Source organism: Fundulus heteroclitus, chromosome 10 (assembly GCF_011125445.2).
Source record: "Fundulus heteroclitus isolate FHET01 chromosome 10, MU-UCD_Fhet_4.1, whole genome shotgun sequence".
Classification (NCBI taxonomy): Eukaryota; Metazoa; Chordata; class Actinopteri; order Cyprinodontiformes; family Fundulidae; genus Fundulus; species Fundulus heteroclitus.
Window position 1 is genome coordinate 314333 of NC_046370.1, and position 18141 is coordinate 332473.

Below are 18141 nucleotides of genomic sequence, written 5' to 3' on the forward strand. Positions count from 1 at the left end.
TTACCCTTTAACGGTGCTTTTAATAGCGTCATGTGTGCAAGCCTTGAATCGATCCGCTGCGGTTGTCTCCTATTCTTGTCTAGAACTCGGTGAACTTCGTGGACGACAGTTTCCCCCCGGGACCGCACTCCGTGGGCTTCCCCGAGAGCGACAGCGTCCAGCAGCGGATCAAAAAGTGGCTGCGTCCCCACGAGATCAACTGCAGCAACTTCAAAGACCGAAGCGTCAAGTGGTCCGTCTTCCGCACGCCGCGGCCCTCAGACATCCTGCAGGGACTCCTCGGGAACTGCTGGTGAGTGATCGAAACTCGGTACAGACCGCTACTGTCCAACAGGTCTGTGGCTCCGAAAGTGGTCTGAACGTAATAGTAGCAGATTTAGGCAGTGAAACTAAGTTAAAGGAGGAGAAAATGGGAATTTTAAAGAAAATAAAATGCATAAAACCAAAGAGTGAATACAAGCAGCTTCAGAAGTGGGGTTTGACGGATGTACAGATACGCCTGACTGGGAGATTATTCACACCAGCGGTGGCCTGGACGCGTCTTTTATCTCCGTGCCCTTGTTCTGTGCGTCCTTCAGTTGTGCGTTCCTCCACACACACACACACAACAAAGGTGCAGCTAGCCACAGAAAACGTCCAAATAAGAGTTTCCGCTTCATCACCAGCGCACAGGTTGTCAAAAATAGCCCTCCCCCAAGGCAAAGCTTCTCACTCGCAACAGGATGTAACCCAAATTCTTACAGTCGAGGGAGCTAGTAAGCGCTGCTCACCTTTGTCCTTGAATATGGTGGCAAATAAACCTGACATTACAGGCGTCCATCCATCGTTTATACCTGCTTATCCTTTGGCGAGAGGCGGGGTACACCCTGGACAGGTCACCAATCGTATTCTGATACGACTAATTAGATTTTCTCTCTTTACTTTGCTCTGCCTCATTCAAAGGCTGCTCAAGTAGATCAAACTTTATGTATTCTGGCATTATTGTCATTTGTACAAGTGACTCCCGTCTGGGAAATAAAAACACAGTTTGAACAAAAGTTGGCAGTGAATCATCAGCTGCATGCAGAGCATGTTTGTTTTGCTCATTGACTCCAAGTTTCAACTCTTTCTTTCCGTTTCTGCTGTATTTTTCACTTTGAAAAGTATTCCTTGTAAGTCGGATGGTTGTGTCCCCGGCTGGACCTCCCCTGTGTAGAAGAATTAGCATCTTCTGATGTATCTGGGTTTTTGATTAACTCATTTCTCGTCCATGCTAATGAGGAGTTGAGTCTCTGCTGCATGAATGGGGAGTTAACCAGGAGGCGTGGGGGCTTGACTCATCGAATGTGATTGATTTTTGAATGAGGATAAATTATGCAAAAAGATTCATAACAGCTTAAGGTACAATTGTGGAAAATGTTAAAAAAAATAATGATTATGGTTTAATGACTGCTTGCCAGTCTTTTTCTTTTTGTTCATGTCTGTTGTTTCCATCATGCATCCATCCACTCACAATCGGCTCCATGTTCTTAACCTCCAAGTTCCTTTTTTTTTTTTTTTTGACCCAGAAATATGTCCGTCCTGATCAGACGTTTCGTTTTCATTGACTTTTCTACATATTTTTAGGTTCTTGAGCGCACTGGCAGTGTTGGCAGAGCGCCCAGAGCTGGTGGAGAGAGTGATGATAACCAGGACCATCTGCCCAGAGGGCGCCTACCAGGTTCGGCTGTGCAAAGATGGCACCTGGACGACGGTGCTGGTGGACGACATGTTGCCCTGCGACGACTATGGCTACCTCCTCTTTTCCCAGGTCAGGACCATCATTGAGGAATAGATCTAGATTCAACAACTGGAATAAAGCAAAGTTTCCTGTACCTTTCAAAGAATTTATACCCGGTTAACTTATTCACATTTTGTCATATGGCCACTTAATAATTTATTTTATTGCAGTTTTAATCGATACATCAGGGAAAAAGAATAGGCGGGATGCGGACTTCTCAGTCGGGTTTTGCTTGTTTAGTTTTTTATTATCGCCCCCTGCTGGACAGGAGGGGTAGTGTTGTTTTCTTCACAACTACTCCATACATCAATAGGCTTATTTGAATCTATTTTCCACAGCCTTACAGAGCAGTGGAAATAGTCAAAATACCCAGTTAAAAAATTCAAGGAATTGGGACTTTAGGTGGAAAAGAGGTTTAGATGAGGAAAAGAGGTTTAAATGAGCAGTGGACGTAGAGCATTTCCACTGCTATACTTCCAGAGCAGTGGAAATAGAATAAAGTCAAATTACCCAGGGAAAGATTCAAGGAATTGGGACTTTAGGTGGAAAAGAGGTTTAAATGAGCGAAGCTTGTAGAGCTGTATGCCATCAAATCCCAACAAAACTCACAGTTTCAATGTCATCTGTAAGCCCCCCTCAGTAGGAATGGCTACTTAATCAGCAGCGACTGGACAAATAAATAAATATGCAACAAGAATTAAGCGTAAAACAAAACAATAAGACGTACCTGCTGGAGATAAATGTTTGTCTCCATGGCAGGTAAACATCTTTCCTTATCTGGACCTTGTTGCACAACAAGGAAATTCCTTCAGCATGACGACTGAATGTTTGCTGTGATACCTTTTATCTTTGTACTGTCAGAAACCTTTGAACATTTGATTAATTGACAATGTCCTGAAAGTAATTAAAACACTAAATCAAAAGATAACAAATGTATCTACGTCATTCTTTTACTCCGTATCTTGACATGCTGCTACTACTCCACTGCAATGTGCTTTCTTCTGGAATGTTTTCCTTTCTTACGTTATGTACATTTTCAGCACTTTGAATTGTGTTGTTACTGAAATGTGCTACAAATAAACTTGCCTTTTTCTCTCCCTAACTTCATTAAAGGCTCAGAGGAAGCAGCTTTGGGTGGCACTGATTGAGAAGGCCCTGGCCAAACTCCATGGATCCTACTTTGCCCTGCAGGCAGGGCGCGCCATCGAGGGCCTGGCCACGCTGACCGGGGCCCCCTGTGACTCTCTCATGCTTCAGGTCAGCTCCACAAACCCCCGGGAGGAGCCCATCGACACCGACCTCATCTGGGCCAAGATGCTCAGCTCCAAGGAGGCTGGGTAAGAGTTTAGTGGCCTTGTCTGGTAAGCCAAAGTATTCAATTACACAACTGCATCCACTGAATAGGTCGATTATCCAAGGCCATGAGAATATCATTAGTGACTTTCACCAGTGCCGTTTCATTGCTATGAGCTCTGAAGCCTGAAAACTCTTCGAACAGGTCATTACGGTGGGAATAATGATGTACTTGATTAGCATCTATTTTTTAAGACATAAATGAAGACATGAGGCTTAAATATAGACCTGTAATTAATTAAATCATCTGGATTGGAAGCAGGTTTCTTGGTTAATTATAGAAAATAACCAACATTTTGTTGTTTGAGTCCCATTTAAAATCTCAAATAATTACCATTCAGCTAACACTATATTAGATGAAAATATGTGTGTTTTAAGAATTATATTTGTGTTAGGTTTCTAATGGGAGCTTCATGTGGCGGAGGGAACATGAAGGTGGACGACACTGTTTATGAGTCCTTGGGCCTGAGGCCTAGACACGCCTATTCCATTTTGGATGTTCGAGATGTGCAAGGTTACAGGTATGAGCTGCTCTCAACATGTTCATCAGCAGTGAAGGCGTCCTCTTTTCCTGTCGCGTGTGTTTCAACAGCGTTTTCATTGACTGGTACAAAATGTGTCCAGTGTTAAACAGAATTATACAACTGCTCTCTTTGTGAAAATCTTTCTCTGTGGATAAATGAACTAAAGACACCCTTGAAAAGAGATGAATATCATTTCATATTAATCACAGATATCATTGGTGCGTTGCTCAACACAAAACGAAAGCCTCTTCTGTCTTCTGAGGAGTTTAAAGTGGCCAAAATGATCCATTTTAATCTGATTAGGTACCACATGTGGTCACCTCAATTTACTATCGTCTTGGGTCGAGGAGATGACAAGACCTTTGTCAAAATGATCTACTTACCATTTTTTACCATTATTCATTGATTCTCCCATTTAGCGTCTCAGTTAGATGCTGTGAGGCAGTCAGTGTGAGTCAGCTGGGTCAGAGATGCTCTGCTACGGTTCTAACCGGCTCAGTTTTTGATTTGTGACTCCTTCAGTCTCTCTGTGGTGTGGCGGACCCGTGTTTTAGTCCTGGTTGCATCAGGACGGCCTGAAAACCAAAAGGACTCACAGTTTGCGACTGTGTTGCAGGTTGTTGCGGCTGCGTAACCCATGGGGTCGCTTCTCCTGGAACGGCAGCTGGTCGGACGAGTGGGTGGACTGGCCTCAGAACCTACGGCATGAGCTAATGGCTCATGGCAGCAGCGAGGGGGTCTTCTGGATGGAGTACTCCGACTTCATAAAGTAAGAACCTTTCTCTTTGGACTTCAAAGATCCTCTGCAGTGGTGTATTTTCTTCCACACTGCAAAAACCGATCTAAAAATAAGTAAAATGTTCTTAAAGTTAGTGTATTTGTCCTTGATTTGAGCAGGTAAATAAGATTTTCTGCCAATGGAATGAGTATTTTGACCCCTAAAATAAGATAATTAGACATCCTGCACTTGAAATAAGATGATGGAGATGAATTGTTCCTATTTTAAGTGTAATAATCTTATTCCATTGGCTGATCATCTTATTTACCTGCTCAAATCAAGGACAGATACACTAACTTTAAGAACATTTTACTTATTTTTAGTTCTGTTTTTGCAGTGCAGTTACAAAATTCACACTTACTATAAAAACATTGCTGGGTAATAAAGTATGGACTACCTCTAAAGGAGTGGTTCTCAAACAGAAAGGAAGGAAGATAGATAGAAACAAACAAACAAACAGAGAAACAAAATGAAATAATAATAAAAATGTGTCATTGTTCTCTCACCTAATGCAGTGAAGCCGTTAACCAGAATCCATTCTACAACACTTAAATAGATCTTTAAAAAACGACTAGGGTTTTTCAATGTTCTCTCATTTTATAAACTGTATAATATTAACAACAGTATAAAACGGTCAAAACAAAGGCTGGAACAACAATGTTTCCAGCCTGCAGACATTCTCTCTCTCTGGAAATGCAGCAAATGTAGCTTTTTGCCAACCATCAATAAAATACAGAGACCTAAAGTAGACAAGCTCAAAATATGGCAAAAATGATTTCAAGATGTTAATATCAAATACAAAATAACACTTTACTTCTTTGTAATTTTATTAGTAATATTTATCCAGTCATTCATAGCTACATTACCTAAATGCAGTGAAGCCGTTGCTCTGAGGATTACCCAGAATCCCTTGCTACTCATGCTACTGACTGCAGGTACAGACCCAACAGCAGGTGGTGCTGTTTTTCCATTTAGTGAGCTTTGTAATGATATATAATTTCCCCGCGGACGTTTTTAACTGTGTTAGATCTACGCTGTATGTTCTGGGGTTAAATTAAGAAAAAAGGCAGCGCTATCTCCGGTTTGCAGGACTCTCAAATCTGTTCCCACCAGAACAGGATACGGGATTACCTACGCCACAGATGTAAAACTCCAGTCCTCCAGGGTTGGTTCTCCTGCAATTTTGAGATGCCTCTGCTTTAATAGACCTCAATGGGTCATTAGAAAGACTCTGCAGAAGTTGCTGAGGAGGCAATTCAGCCATTTAACTGAGGCGTGTCGGACCAGGGGCACAGCTAAAGGACAGCAGCCCTGGAGGATTGGAGTTTAACTCCCTGAATTGTGTCCTAGCCACATACTGCCAAAGGTTAACCCCTTACTGTAACTTATACTACTGCTGCCTACTGATCCATGGACATCACGTCATCCTCTTTAACCGATACCGGATCAGGATGTGATTTATGCTGTAAGCTGCCGATGCAGTGGTAATTTCTGTTATTCCTGCACAGTCATTATGAGTAAGTGTTTTTCTCTTCATGAAACAGACCTAGAAGGGGCGTGGCCCACTAATGCAACGCTAACCCGCTTCCTGTGTTCATACCAAACGCACTGCCATCATAAACAGAACAATTTTCAGCAAAGCTTCCCATAACGGCTTTCCTTTTAACTGTAACGCCTTATCGCAGCCGAGGTATAATGGATTCGCGTCGGAGTGCAAGTGAAATACATCATCATTGTTTTATAATGACATGATGGGAGATTTAATGATCTTATGTCCCCACAGAATTAATTTCCCATCTGGTTTTCACATCAAACTGAGAAACATTGTTTTTGTGGCTTTCAGAACAATGTGTTCGCTAAAAGTCATCACACACACACACACACACACACACAGACACACACACACACACACACACAAACACACACACACACACAAACACACACACACACTAGGATGTTATTGTACGATTTTGATGGTTGCCTTGGTTGCCAAGAGTTAAGCTGCCGGAGGCTAAGACTTGTCATGCCTCTCAGTGATTGTGTAATTTTTTTTTCTTTCCATATTAAAGTTAATCCTGTCTTTTAGTCAGATGAAACATTAAGTAACAGAAAATCTCTTTTTTTGTCTCGTTTTTTACTGTCGTAGTCTGAATCCTTCTTCCCATAAATGTGCCCACCTTGTTCCTAAAACTCATTGGGCACCTTGTGATGTGCAAGTCGAGGGCGGAAAAATATTTACCAATTTTTTATTTTTTTTAAATAAATATCTGAAAAGTGTGGAGTGCAGTTGTTTCAGCTGCCCTGGGTCAGCAGTTACAGCCACAAGCCTTTTGGTGCATTTCTCCACCAACTTTGCACATTGACTGACATTTTTGTTCGTTCTTCTTTGCAAAACGGCTCAATCTCAGTCAGATTGGACGGAGCGCTTTCTGTGAACACGATGTTTCAAGTTGTGCCTCAGATTCTCACATGGATTTGGGTCTAGACTTTGACTAGGCCACGCATCAAAATGCTTTGATATGAAAAAATCCCATAGTATCTCTGGCTGTAAGTTTAGGGTTGTTGTCCTGCTGGAAGGTGAACCTCCACCTCAGTATCCTTTACAGCCTCTAACTGGTTTTCTTCAGCATTTTCATGCATTTAGCTGCATAAATCCTCCCATCAACTATGACCAGCTTCCCCATCCCTTCTGATGGAAAGGACCCCCACAGCATGATGCTTTTACAAGCTGAAACAAATAATAATGTCAGTGATGAGATCAAGAAAACTGGGCTTTATCACTGTCTCGTGTACAAAAGCCTTTCTCTGTAAATGACGTTAAGCCGTTCTGATCTGAGCTCTGAGGAGAAGTGTTTACAGACTCATACCGATAAGTAGTTTATGGGAAAAACAATCGTTTGCATGAGAACACCAGTCTGTTTTTGTGTTATTTCTCTCCAGCGCAGAAAGAAAAACGCGTCAGATCTCTAGAACAACTCCAGGACAACACGTGTGTTCGCCTATGTTAGTTTTATCTTTCACATTCTTCCTGACAAACCTGCCGCCTGCATCTGCTTTGACATGTTGGGCTTGGAAACCGTAAGAATGTGTCAGCTTGATGAGCAATTCCTGTTCAAACAGAAGTATCGGCTGATGGCTTTCTAAAACCCAAACGAGGGAATAAAACCTAAACACAAAGCATCAAGAGGTGTGTTTGTCCCCAGATCGATCAGAACCAGGCCGTTGAACATTCCTGCTTCTCTTCACCTTCACTGTTAAGAAAGCAGGAGTGAGATGTAAGGCAGTAAGGTTAGGAAGTAAAGCTAAAAGATGGAAAAAAAACAACACAAAATCAAAGATTTAAAAGGTCTAGAGCTTGGGTGTGAAACTCATTCCTATATGGGGCATCTTTGGCATCATGGAGTCACTAAAAGGGCCGGTTGCTCTTGTATAGATGATACTTTTCATTTCATAATTTCATTTCAGTTCACATAGAAATATAAAAAATTCACAGTAACATAAAAGTAGCACCTTAGGCCCAGTTTATACAGTTTATCTGTAAAAAAAAAAAAAAAAAAGTAGATATTTGTGGTGAGTTACACTTTAAACTAATCATTCTATTTTCTCTTTTTGGACATTTCTGGGTTGTTTTAATGTGTTGTGGGAAAACTGACACCTAGTGGCAGGATGCTGTTACTACACATTTGAAAAAAAATCAACATTCACTACAGGAGGCACATTTTTAGCCACTTTATATACTTTAAAGTAATATATGCTTCCGCTTTATGACATGATATGCATTTTCTGGCTATTGAGGGCCTGATAAATTGCCTTGACTGGCCAGATTCGGCCCGGGGGCCTCGAGTTTGACCCATGTGGTCTAAAGTATGTCCGACTGGGCTGCTGTTGATGATTTGCAGATAAACAGAGCTCATGTTAACTTGTTGGTTTCGAAGCACGCCTCCCAGAGGAGCAGGTTTTGGAAACACACCTCTGTTGCTCTCCTTTTGAATCCTGAATGAGTGATCCCACTATTTCCCCCCCACATCCACAGATACTTTGACTCGGTCGACATCTGCAAGATCCACTCAGACTGGCAAGAGGTGCGGCTGCAGGGCTGCTTCCCCAGCAAGGCCAGCGGGCCGATCACCGTCACAGCCCTCACTGTGCTGGAGAGGACGGACCTGGAGTTTGCCCTCTTCCAGGAGGGAAGCAGGTAAGAACCCCCCCTCCCCGTAGCACACCTTCTCCCTCCTCTTTGCGTCGTCTCCTCTCGTGATTGACTTCACCTCTCCCGGCTTGTCTCCAGGCGCTCGGACACGGCTGACAGCCACCTGCTGGACCTGTGCATCATGGTGTTCCGCGCTTCATTCGGCAGCGGCAACAAGCTGACTCTGGGCCGCCTGCTGGCCCACAGCAAGCGGGCTGTGAAGAAGTTTGTGGGCTGCGATGTCATGCTGGAGCCGGGGGAGTACGCCGTGGTCTGCTGCGCCTTCAACCACTGGCAGATGAACGTGAGCGGCACGGCCGGCCCGCCCACACCCAGTAAGTGCACCGACTCTAGGGTTGCTACGCTGTCGGGAAAAATCTGGAATTTAGTTTGATTGTTTTCCAGACCTGGATGAGAAAACTGAACACAAGTAGGGCGAAATGTTTGGATTTCCCTATCTGTGTCTGTCCTATCATCTTCGTCCTTCCTTCCCTCCTTCCCTCACTCCCTCATTCCTTGAATTCTTAGACTCAGACAAACTTTATTGTCATTTAGTACGCACAGAGTACACACAAAACCAGATTTCGTTGCATACAGCTTACGACAATGTAATGAGATTGCAATTAAAATAACATTACAATATAAAGTGCAGCAGTGATAAGAATGTAACAGTGCAGGAGAAAAACAGTTTTTAAAAAAGTGTGCAGAAGAATGTTCCACCATGTTTGTAGTGCCATAAATAGTGGTGCAAAAAAGGCATTAATTTGAAAAGTCCAATGTTGGCAGTGCAAGATAATAATGGTGCAAAAATGCAGTAATCGTTCAGTTGTGTACTTTTAAATTTAAATTGATTATAAAAGTTCAGCGACGTTGGCAGTGCAAAAATAATGATGCCAAATGGCCATAAAGTTATTTTCTATCCTTGATTGTCTTATTTTCTCCGTCCTTCCTTTATTTTATTCATTATGTTTGCATCTTTTCTTCCTTACCTCCTTGTTTCCTGTTTTTCCAGGGTATATTTTGTAGAAATGTCTCCCATGACCTCACAGTAAACTTTTGTATTTTATACCTTTTTAAATAAACATAAACAGTAGCGATCTCTGGAGAACTGATCCTGTAAAGATCTTTAATTGTTAGAAGATGGATGCGTTCTGACGTCCTGTCCGTTTCCAGTCTCCAGCCCCACCAGCGGACCGGCACGGCGGCCCAGCCAGGACTTCCCCGGCTACATCCTGGCCATCTACAGCTCCCGACAGGTCATGGTGGAGCAGGTGGAGGCCATCCCCACCACGCTCGCTGACGCCATCATTCTGCTGACGGAGAACAAAGGCGAAAGACACGAGGTTAGACGATCGTATTACCAACCTACAGCAGTTCTGTGTCTTTATCTGTTGGTGTTTAGAAAACCTTCCCTGCCCTTCCTCTTCGCCGTCGCTTATCTGACTAAACGGTTTCCCCTTCGCTGAACACAATTTAACAGTTCGGTTCCTCTGGGTTGGTGCTTCAGTGAATTTAATTTGACGTTAGCCTGGTATGTAAAAGGTGCCAAATCTTTAATTTGAACAAGTTTATATTGATGTATAAATATATTTCTTGTGTTAGGTGTTATCAGCACCTTCTAGATGCTTTGGTAGCTCGTCTGAACTGCAGCAACTGCTGTTACTGACGATGCTTTGTTATAGCTTCGTTACAGTCGTCCTCATTACCGTATTTTTCAGACCATAAGGCGCTTTAAATATTCTCCCCAGGTGTGTAATATCTCTCCTCCACGTCCACAGCTCTCTATCCATCTCTGTGGGAAGGACAGAGTATCTGGACTAAACTGTCCTGTTTCTGACATAAGGCCAAAATAAACTTTTATATTGAATTAACTTACTAGGTTTATTGTTGCTAGTGCGTACTCCAGGCTGCCTTACATGAATGCACTTCTAGTTTAGACATTACAGTCAGGCAGTCTGGTAGACAGCTCAGGGGTCCTCAGGTAGTGACACAGTGTACCGTAATGCTCCTAATATCCACTGAGAGGAGTGGCTTCATTGCTAACCAAAGTCGTATTTACACATTTTAACAGATTTTTTAGCGCATTGTATCACATAAAATCAGTCAGTAAGCACAACTTTAATCATTTATAAGGCGCACCATCAATTTTAAGAATTTTAAGTGTCCAAAAAATGCGGTACGTCCTCTTCTAGTCATCTTCATCCTTCTGTCATACATTTCTCATCTTTCTTTTTCTCCTCCTTTATTCCTCCCCTCCATTTAATCACTCCTGCTCTATTTACTCCTTTTTTCATTCATTCCCTTTTTCTTTTTTTCTTCCTTCCTTCCTTGCTCTCTTTCTTTCTTTCCCTCTTCCTTCCTATTTCCTTCCTTGCTTCATCCCCTTATGTTTTCTAGTTTATTCCTCCCCACCATCCCCCCTTTCGTTCAGTATTCCCTCCATTGTTCTTTCCTTGTTCCCTCCCTTCCTTACTTCCTTCTTCCCTACTTTAATTTCTTTCCGTCCTTCCTTCCCTCTTTCTATCCTCCCCTTCTTTATTCACTCCTATCCCTTTCTTCCATACGTCCTCGATCCCTCCCCTCCTTCATTTGCTCTTCCTTCATGTCTTTTTTTAATCACTCTTTTTTTATTTACTCCTCTTTCCATCATTTCTCCCTTCCTTCCTTTGTTCCTTCATTCCCTCCTTCTCTTTTCTTTCTTCCTTCTTTGATCCCTCCCTTTCTTTTTCACTTTGAAACAATAACTCAGATCGTCCCCTAGCAGAGCTCTCAGTATCATTCTGACATAAATCTTCACTCCTGTTAAATTTCATGCAGGTATGGACCCTGAAAGTAGCAAAGTTATTCTGTCTCTTGTGAAATCCTCCTGTCCAACTGAGCGGTGTGTACTTTAGAGGGCAGGGGAAGCTTTTCATCACTTCAGAGCAGCTTGGTTAAATGATTCAGACCTTCAGGAAATCCGCCGCTCAGAGCTCAGCAGCACAGTAGCCTCTGCACCGGCAGCTGACTTTAGCAACATATTTAAACACAACTTCCTGGTGTGCAGTGAATAATTGAAGATGCCCTTTATGAAAAAGAAAGTTCTTCTGATACAGAGATGTTTCGGAAAAGGAGCGGCGTTGACGAGGAATCTGATTAGAGATGTCTCTAAACGCTATTTAATCAGTTTTTGTTGTGTTTATTTCCCTTTTTAGCAAAAAGTAGATTATCTACAATGTAATACTGTGGTTAGTCCAACAAAAAAAACAACACCACTTTTAGCCTTTTTGGTTTCTTTAAGACACATAAAACAGAACTTGATAGTTTTTGATGAAAATCCTGGTTGAAACGTGAGAAAGAACACGTTATCAGCTCTCGGCTCAACCCGTCTGCGTTGTTTCCTCAGGGCCGGGAGGGCATGACATGCTACTACCTGACCCACGGCTGGGCAGGGCTCATCGTGGTGGTGGAGAACCGCCACCCAAAGTACTACCTCCACGTCTCCTGTGACTGCACTGATAGCTTCAACGTGGTGTCCACTCGCGGCAGCCTCAAGACCATAGACAGCGTACCACCTTTACACAGGTACACACATGCACACTGCCCCCATGTCCATTACAAGGAATTTCTGCCCTTACCTGGGATTTAAAAAGCCCAAAATGTTTATTTCCCGGGTCCACTTTCCTGAATAAAAGGTTGTGGTTCCAGGTTAGAACTTCTGCATGACCCCTGGATGGTTGATGTGCCGAGTAACTTCGATTGATGAGCTCTTTCTTGCAGTGTTCGGATCCGCCATATTTGAGACCTGTGTGCTGTAAACGAGTATTTAACGTACAGATAAACTGGGCCTAAGGGGGCTACTTTAAAGCAGCAAAGTCTAAGTTTTGACCCAAGAATTAGCTTAGTTTGAGAAATATTAAATGATTCTTCAGGTTATTCAGCACTTGCTTCTCAAAATCCTGCCTATATATATATATATATATATATATATATATATATATATATATATATATATATATATATATATATATATATATATATATATATATATAGATATATATATATATAGATATATATATATAGATATATAGATAGATATATCTATATATATATTCCGTCTTATGCATTAATACGATGGAAAATGTTAAAAAAGAGCCCAATTTTCTAGTCATATAAACGTGGTTTTGTAGTTGTTGCAGTGCACATTCACATGCAATGCAGGTTCTATAGGTTACAGAGTAAATTCAGTTATAAATATGCATTTAAGAAATTCAGTAAGTGCTTAATAAGTACATTAATAAATAAATAAGGGCTTAAGAGTACAAACAACTGAATTTATAACCTCTGCTTAAACTGTGTGTAGCTGAAGGATAATCAGATTATTTAGTCACCATAATTGGTGGTGAGTGTGAACTGAGAATCAATGTGTTAGTTTAAGGGTTATCCAAACAGCTTATTGTCATTTATATATATTTACTTACATGTTTATCATTTGAGTTGTATATTTAGGGTGGGAAAAGTCTTGATCTGACTTTTACCATCAACACTGGTAATTTTACAGGGATGTGGACCCTGGTAATGGCCATTAAATAGGAAGTAAGTCGAACAAATGTTGTAGGAGCATATGTGTTTACAGCTCTGCTCTCATTAATCTTCCTCTGTCTGAATTCAGCAGGTAATAGATTTAGTTTTCCGTTTGGCCCCTTCAGGCTCAAACCCACACACGTTTAGCTTCCGTGGCATTTAGCTTCTCCTCCAGCTGTAAAGACACATCACAGTCCTCATTAATGCAGATTTAACCCTTCATTGCTCCACGTATGAAGCCTTTAATGCAGGGGTGTCAAACTCATTTCTATATGGGGCCACTTTGGCGTCATGAAGTCATTAAAAGGGCCAGTTGCACGTGCATAGACGATACTTTTCATAATTTCATTCCTGTTCACATAGAAGTATAACAAATGCACACTAACATAAAAGTAGCACCCTTAGGCCCAGTTTATACAGTTTATCTGCAAAAAAGTTTTTACATTAGGGTGAGTTACACTTTAAATTCATCATTCTGCATCATTCTGCATCACTTTTTCTCCTTTTGAATATTTCTGGGTTGTTTTAATGTGTTGTAGGGAAACTGACATTTAGTGGCTGGATGCTGTTACAACACAGTAAAGAAATCAACATTCGGTACAGGAGGCTCAGTTTTAGCCACTTTATACATTTTAAAGGATATAAGCCTCTACTTTATGACATGATATGCGTTTTTTTTGGCTCTTAAGGGCCGGATAATTTACCTCAACGGGCCAGATTTGGCCCGCGGGCCTTGAGTTTGATACCTGTGCTTTAATGTGTGATAGAAAACTGTTAGTCTTTATCTGGACTGGATTTTTTTATTTACAGTTTTAGCTTAAGAATTAGCCGACTGCCATGGATGAAAAAAGGAAAAAATAACAAGTAAATAACATTTTCTTTTTAATAGTTTTGCTGTTTTTATTACACGTGCAGTATAAACACACAAAGGGCTTAGTTATGTCAACTTTTAATGGGAAAGGTTCGATCCTCTGTATATGCCACACCTTAAATTACAGCGTTATCTTATCAGGTTAAAGTTTTATAGAATTCCTCTGTAGGTCATGTAATAAAGCCTTTCCTCCTCTTTGTTGTAATAATTGGATAAGTGATCAGATTCCTCTGTAACTACAGGCCACTAATCTGCTGCTTCCCCTGCTCTCTGTCTCCCCCTGCAGGCAGGTGCTGGTGGTGCTCTCCCAGCTTGAGGGCAACGCTGGCTTCTCCATCACCCACCGCCTCGCCCACCGTAAGGCGGCGCAGGCGTCCCTGGGCGACTGGACTCCCACCAAGGCCACCCACAGCCCGCACCTCACCCCGGACATCGATGGCCTGCACCGGCCCCGGCCTCTATGACCCCCGCCCTCTCTACCCCTCACCCATAGACTTTAATCCCATCAACTGTCTGACCACTGAAAAAAAAAAAAAAAATCCAAGCAGGGTAGAAAAGAGCTGCGTGGAGCGTTAAGATGTAGGGGAGAATGTTTTTATTTTTGGACGTGCACATAGTTGTGAAGCCTACGTGGGCATTTATTCGACCTCCATCCGATGCTCCATAGCTGCAGTAGTTTTTCATCACACACTCGCCAAGTGGTTGTGCCATGATGAGAAGAGGGGGGGGGGGGTTGTCGGCTGTTTGCACTGTGTGAGAAACGGACATCTGGATCCCTCTGACTTGTTTGGAGGTGCAGAGCTGAAACTACTGAGCCACGGCGCGGCCCGCAGGCAGAGACGCTCCCCCACATCATCCTCACTTAGAGCAGGAGGCTCCCTAGTTCTACGTATGGTACATTATGAGCCAGACCCTCTGGGTTTCCGTTGTAATTAATGTTTCTTTTAGATTTAGTCTTGTTTTATAGCCTGACCCATGCCGTCTTATCCATCATGGTGCACTTGAGGTTTGTAGACAAAGCCATCACGCATACAGTGCAGTCTGTCCCCGCTCTTTCTCATCTCCACGCCGCAGCGTAGCTCAGGACCAAACTTTGTTTCTTACCATCCTGCAGTTGTTTTAGTAGCTGGTGCTCAGAAAGCTGGATTTGGTGTGTGTGTCTCTGTTTTCTCTGTTTTCTCTGGTGTCCGTGCTGCTGGGGGCGTTCAGCCCTGCCTCATCTGATCCAAACGCTGACAGCGAGTCGGCCGATTCGTTTAGAAATGCTGAAACAACGTCGCAATCCTCTGCTCGGATTAGACAACACAGACCTCCTTCCTGATGCTTGTTTCCTTTCATTTTCAGCTGAATTGTTCCAGGTGCAATAGATTTTCTTACCTAAAGGGGTCGTTTGGAGTGAGCTTCTGTTCAGGAGAGAACCTAGCATCTCACCTGCTGTTTACCTGCAGGGCAAAGCTAACGGCTAGTCCAAGAGGAGCCGGCGCCAAAGCGGACTTCTGCCGTCACAAACAACTAGAATAAAAAAAAAACATCATAGCTGTTCGTGTCAACGCTGCGTTATAAAGCTTTAAGTCCTCATTACTTCTTTAACAGCTGTTCTTTTTAGTTACTCAGAACTCTGGGATTATTTGCACTGAAAGTAGGAGGACCAAGAATGAAACGTGTCAACATGACTCCACGTTAAACAAGAATAGGTCGCCTTTTTTTTTTAACGCAGCTTTGACCTGCTTATTTCTATTTAAGAACCAGAAGACGGAGGAAAAAAAGTTCAAAATATTTTATTCTCGCCTCCTTGCTGAGTTTTTATATTAGGGGAGCAGAGGCGTGTGGCGGAACAGTTGCTTTAAAACAGGGTTTTACTAAAAAGATCAAACCAACGTTACATTTTAAACTGTCTCCAGCATCTTATGTTAGCGATTGGCACAGTTAGCATCTGATTGAAATGCATAGAAAAAGCATTTCCCTCCTCAACTCAGCAAAAAAGGCAGCAGACGTCCAAATTAAGCAGATTCTGTGGGAAAATGAGAGGCCGAAGCTAAATGAAAGATAAATGTTGGTCAGCCTTCCTGTTATCCGGGTTTAGTCTTGCTCTCACTCTCATTCCTTCACAGATGTCCTTTTTAATCGCTTCTTATATTGTATAACTATGATGTTCTGGATTTGGAGTCATTCTGATGTGATGGAAGTCTGCGTTGGGCTCAGACCGCTCTTTGACTAGCTGTTGGAAAGAAGCCATGAGAACGATGACTGCAGCTCAAGAATCCTGAACTGTCCCTTTAAGGGACCAGTTATTATCTTTGCTCATAGACTTTGTCTTTAGGAGATTTAACATCAGGTGGCACTCTAAGCCAAGGTCAGTTTGGATCCATTAAGGCTTGCACAGTTTGTCAACATGTCACTTTAAGTTTTAGTGTAGCTGGAAATCTTTACAGGGAGCTGCTGAGTCTATTTCAGGAGATCAGGGACTTGTCGTCGGTTTGGAGGAAGCACATTTAGGGAATGTGGCGGAACCAGAGCTGTTTCTATGTGTGCTGTTGTTTGGCTTCTGCTGGAGTCAAAGCCATCCCTCCTCATGATTGTCCTCGCCATGGCAGCGCTGCAGCTTTATCAGAAAGAAACGCAAAAGATTAATGCGGTACTAAAGTCAAAGGGAAGAGTGGCTGACTTTTTTTAATTAAGTTTTTGTCTTACGATTACTTTGTGTAATGGGGAAACACTTGAAAGCTGATGAGCAAAGTTCCTGATGCGTTCATAATTAATGATTAGCAGTTATATTATTGAGCGCTGAAACTTTAAATCCTTTTAAATATTTACTGCGGGCGACTGAGCTATAGAAGAGTGGGAACGTTGATCATCTTCGTCGCTTCAGTGTTTTCTTTCTGAAGTCAGAAGCGTCTCTTTCATGCCTCTCACTGTGGGGCTGTTTATTGTCTGGTTTATTCAGACAAGGGATTTGCAGTCAGGGTTTTCCGATGAAAACTTTAGATTTGCTGAGTTCATAAATGAGAAAAGGATTGTGATGAAGTTTGTTTTATCGTGAGAAGAAGTAAACGTGCACTGAGACACCTGCAAAGACGAGGCACCTCGACCTTTTAATGTCATGAGATTCAGTTTTGTTGTTTCCTTTTCCTGTCATGTTTGTCATGTTTAGCTCTGTTTCTGTTGAGTTGTGTTGGTGGCGCCCCCTGCTGGTGACACGGCTGCAGCCAGGGAACAAGTGGTCAGAGCAGCCAACCCAATGCCTTTCCTCTCCTCCTCTTTTCCTCTTTGTAAATTGTACAGACTGCAAAAATTACAAGACTCAACAGATTTAAAATAATAAGAGGTAAAAAAAAAAAAAAGCTGATCCTTTTAAACTTGTAAAAACGTTACAGTATGATAGTAGAGATGAACAGAAAAATAACCTGATATGAAAAAAATGAATAAAACAATTGCTGACGAATGTGATATATATTTTAGTGATTTTTAGGGGGGGAAAAGTGGGTTGGGTTAATAATATCTGTACAAATCTGTATGTTTAATTTTCAATCTCAGGTTCCGATGGACCAAATAAATTTTTTTTAAATTAAAAAACAGTTATTGTCTTCACTTTTTGTTTTACAAGCAAATATGTATTTTTTATTTGATATATAATGAAAAAGATACATATATATGTATGTGTGTGTATATGTATATGTATATGTGTGTATATATGTATATAACCCCCAGTGGGTCGAGGCAGATGACGGTTCATACTGAGCTCAGTTCTGCTGGAGGTTTTCCTTCCTGTTAATGGGGAGTTTTTCTTCCCACTGTCGCTTCATGCATGCTCAGTATGAGGGATTGCTGCAAAGCCATGGACAATGCAGACGACTCTCCCTGTGGCTCTACGCTTCTTCAGGAGTGAATGCTGCTTGTCAGGACTTTGATGCAATCAACTGGTTTCCTTTATAAAGGAAATTTCTGACCAATCTATAATATGATTGAATTTGTAGATTAGTCCCACATTGTCCCCACGGGGGGAAACACATGTGTATCAGCAGCAAAAAAGGGAAAAGGTCCACAACAGAAGATAAAATAGTACAAAACAATTATTAAAAATGACTTTAACAGCTTAAACGAAAT

The 18141-nt window shown here is 42.0% G+C and overlaps 1 protein-coding gene across 2 annotated transcripts in view; it reads left to right on the forward strand.

The window, feature by feature from the left end:
- Positions 1-17610, forward strand: part of capn15 (calpain 15) — a 59076-nt gene extending 41466 nt beyond the window's left edge. For both annotated transcript variants that reach the window (XM_036141707.1, XM_021316811.2), the window contains exons 3-12: positions 84-292; positions 1606-1789; positions 2873-3096; positions 3508-3633; positions 4253-4405; positions 8448-8609; positions 8703-8938; positions 9777-9946; positions 11989-12167; positions 14324-17610. In XM_036141707.1, coding sequence (XP_035997600.1) covers positions 84-292; positions 1606-1789; positions 2873-3096; positions 3508-3633; positions 4253-4405; positions 8448-8609; positions 8703-8938; positions 9777-9946; positions 11989-12167; positions 14324-14501 — 1821 coding nt within the window. In that variant the 3' untranslated portion in view covers positions 14502-17610. The remainder of the gene's footprint in view (positions 1-83; positions 293-1605; positions 1790-2872; positions 3097-3507; positions 3634-4252; positions 4406-8447; positions 8610-8702; positions 8939-9776; positions 9947-11988; positions 12168-14323) is intronic.
- Positions 17611-18141: the final 531 nt, after the last annotated feature.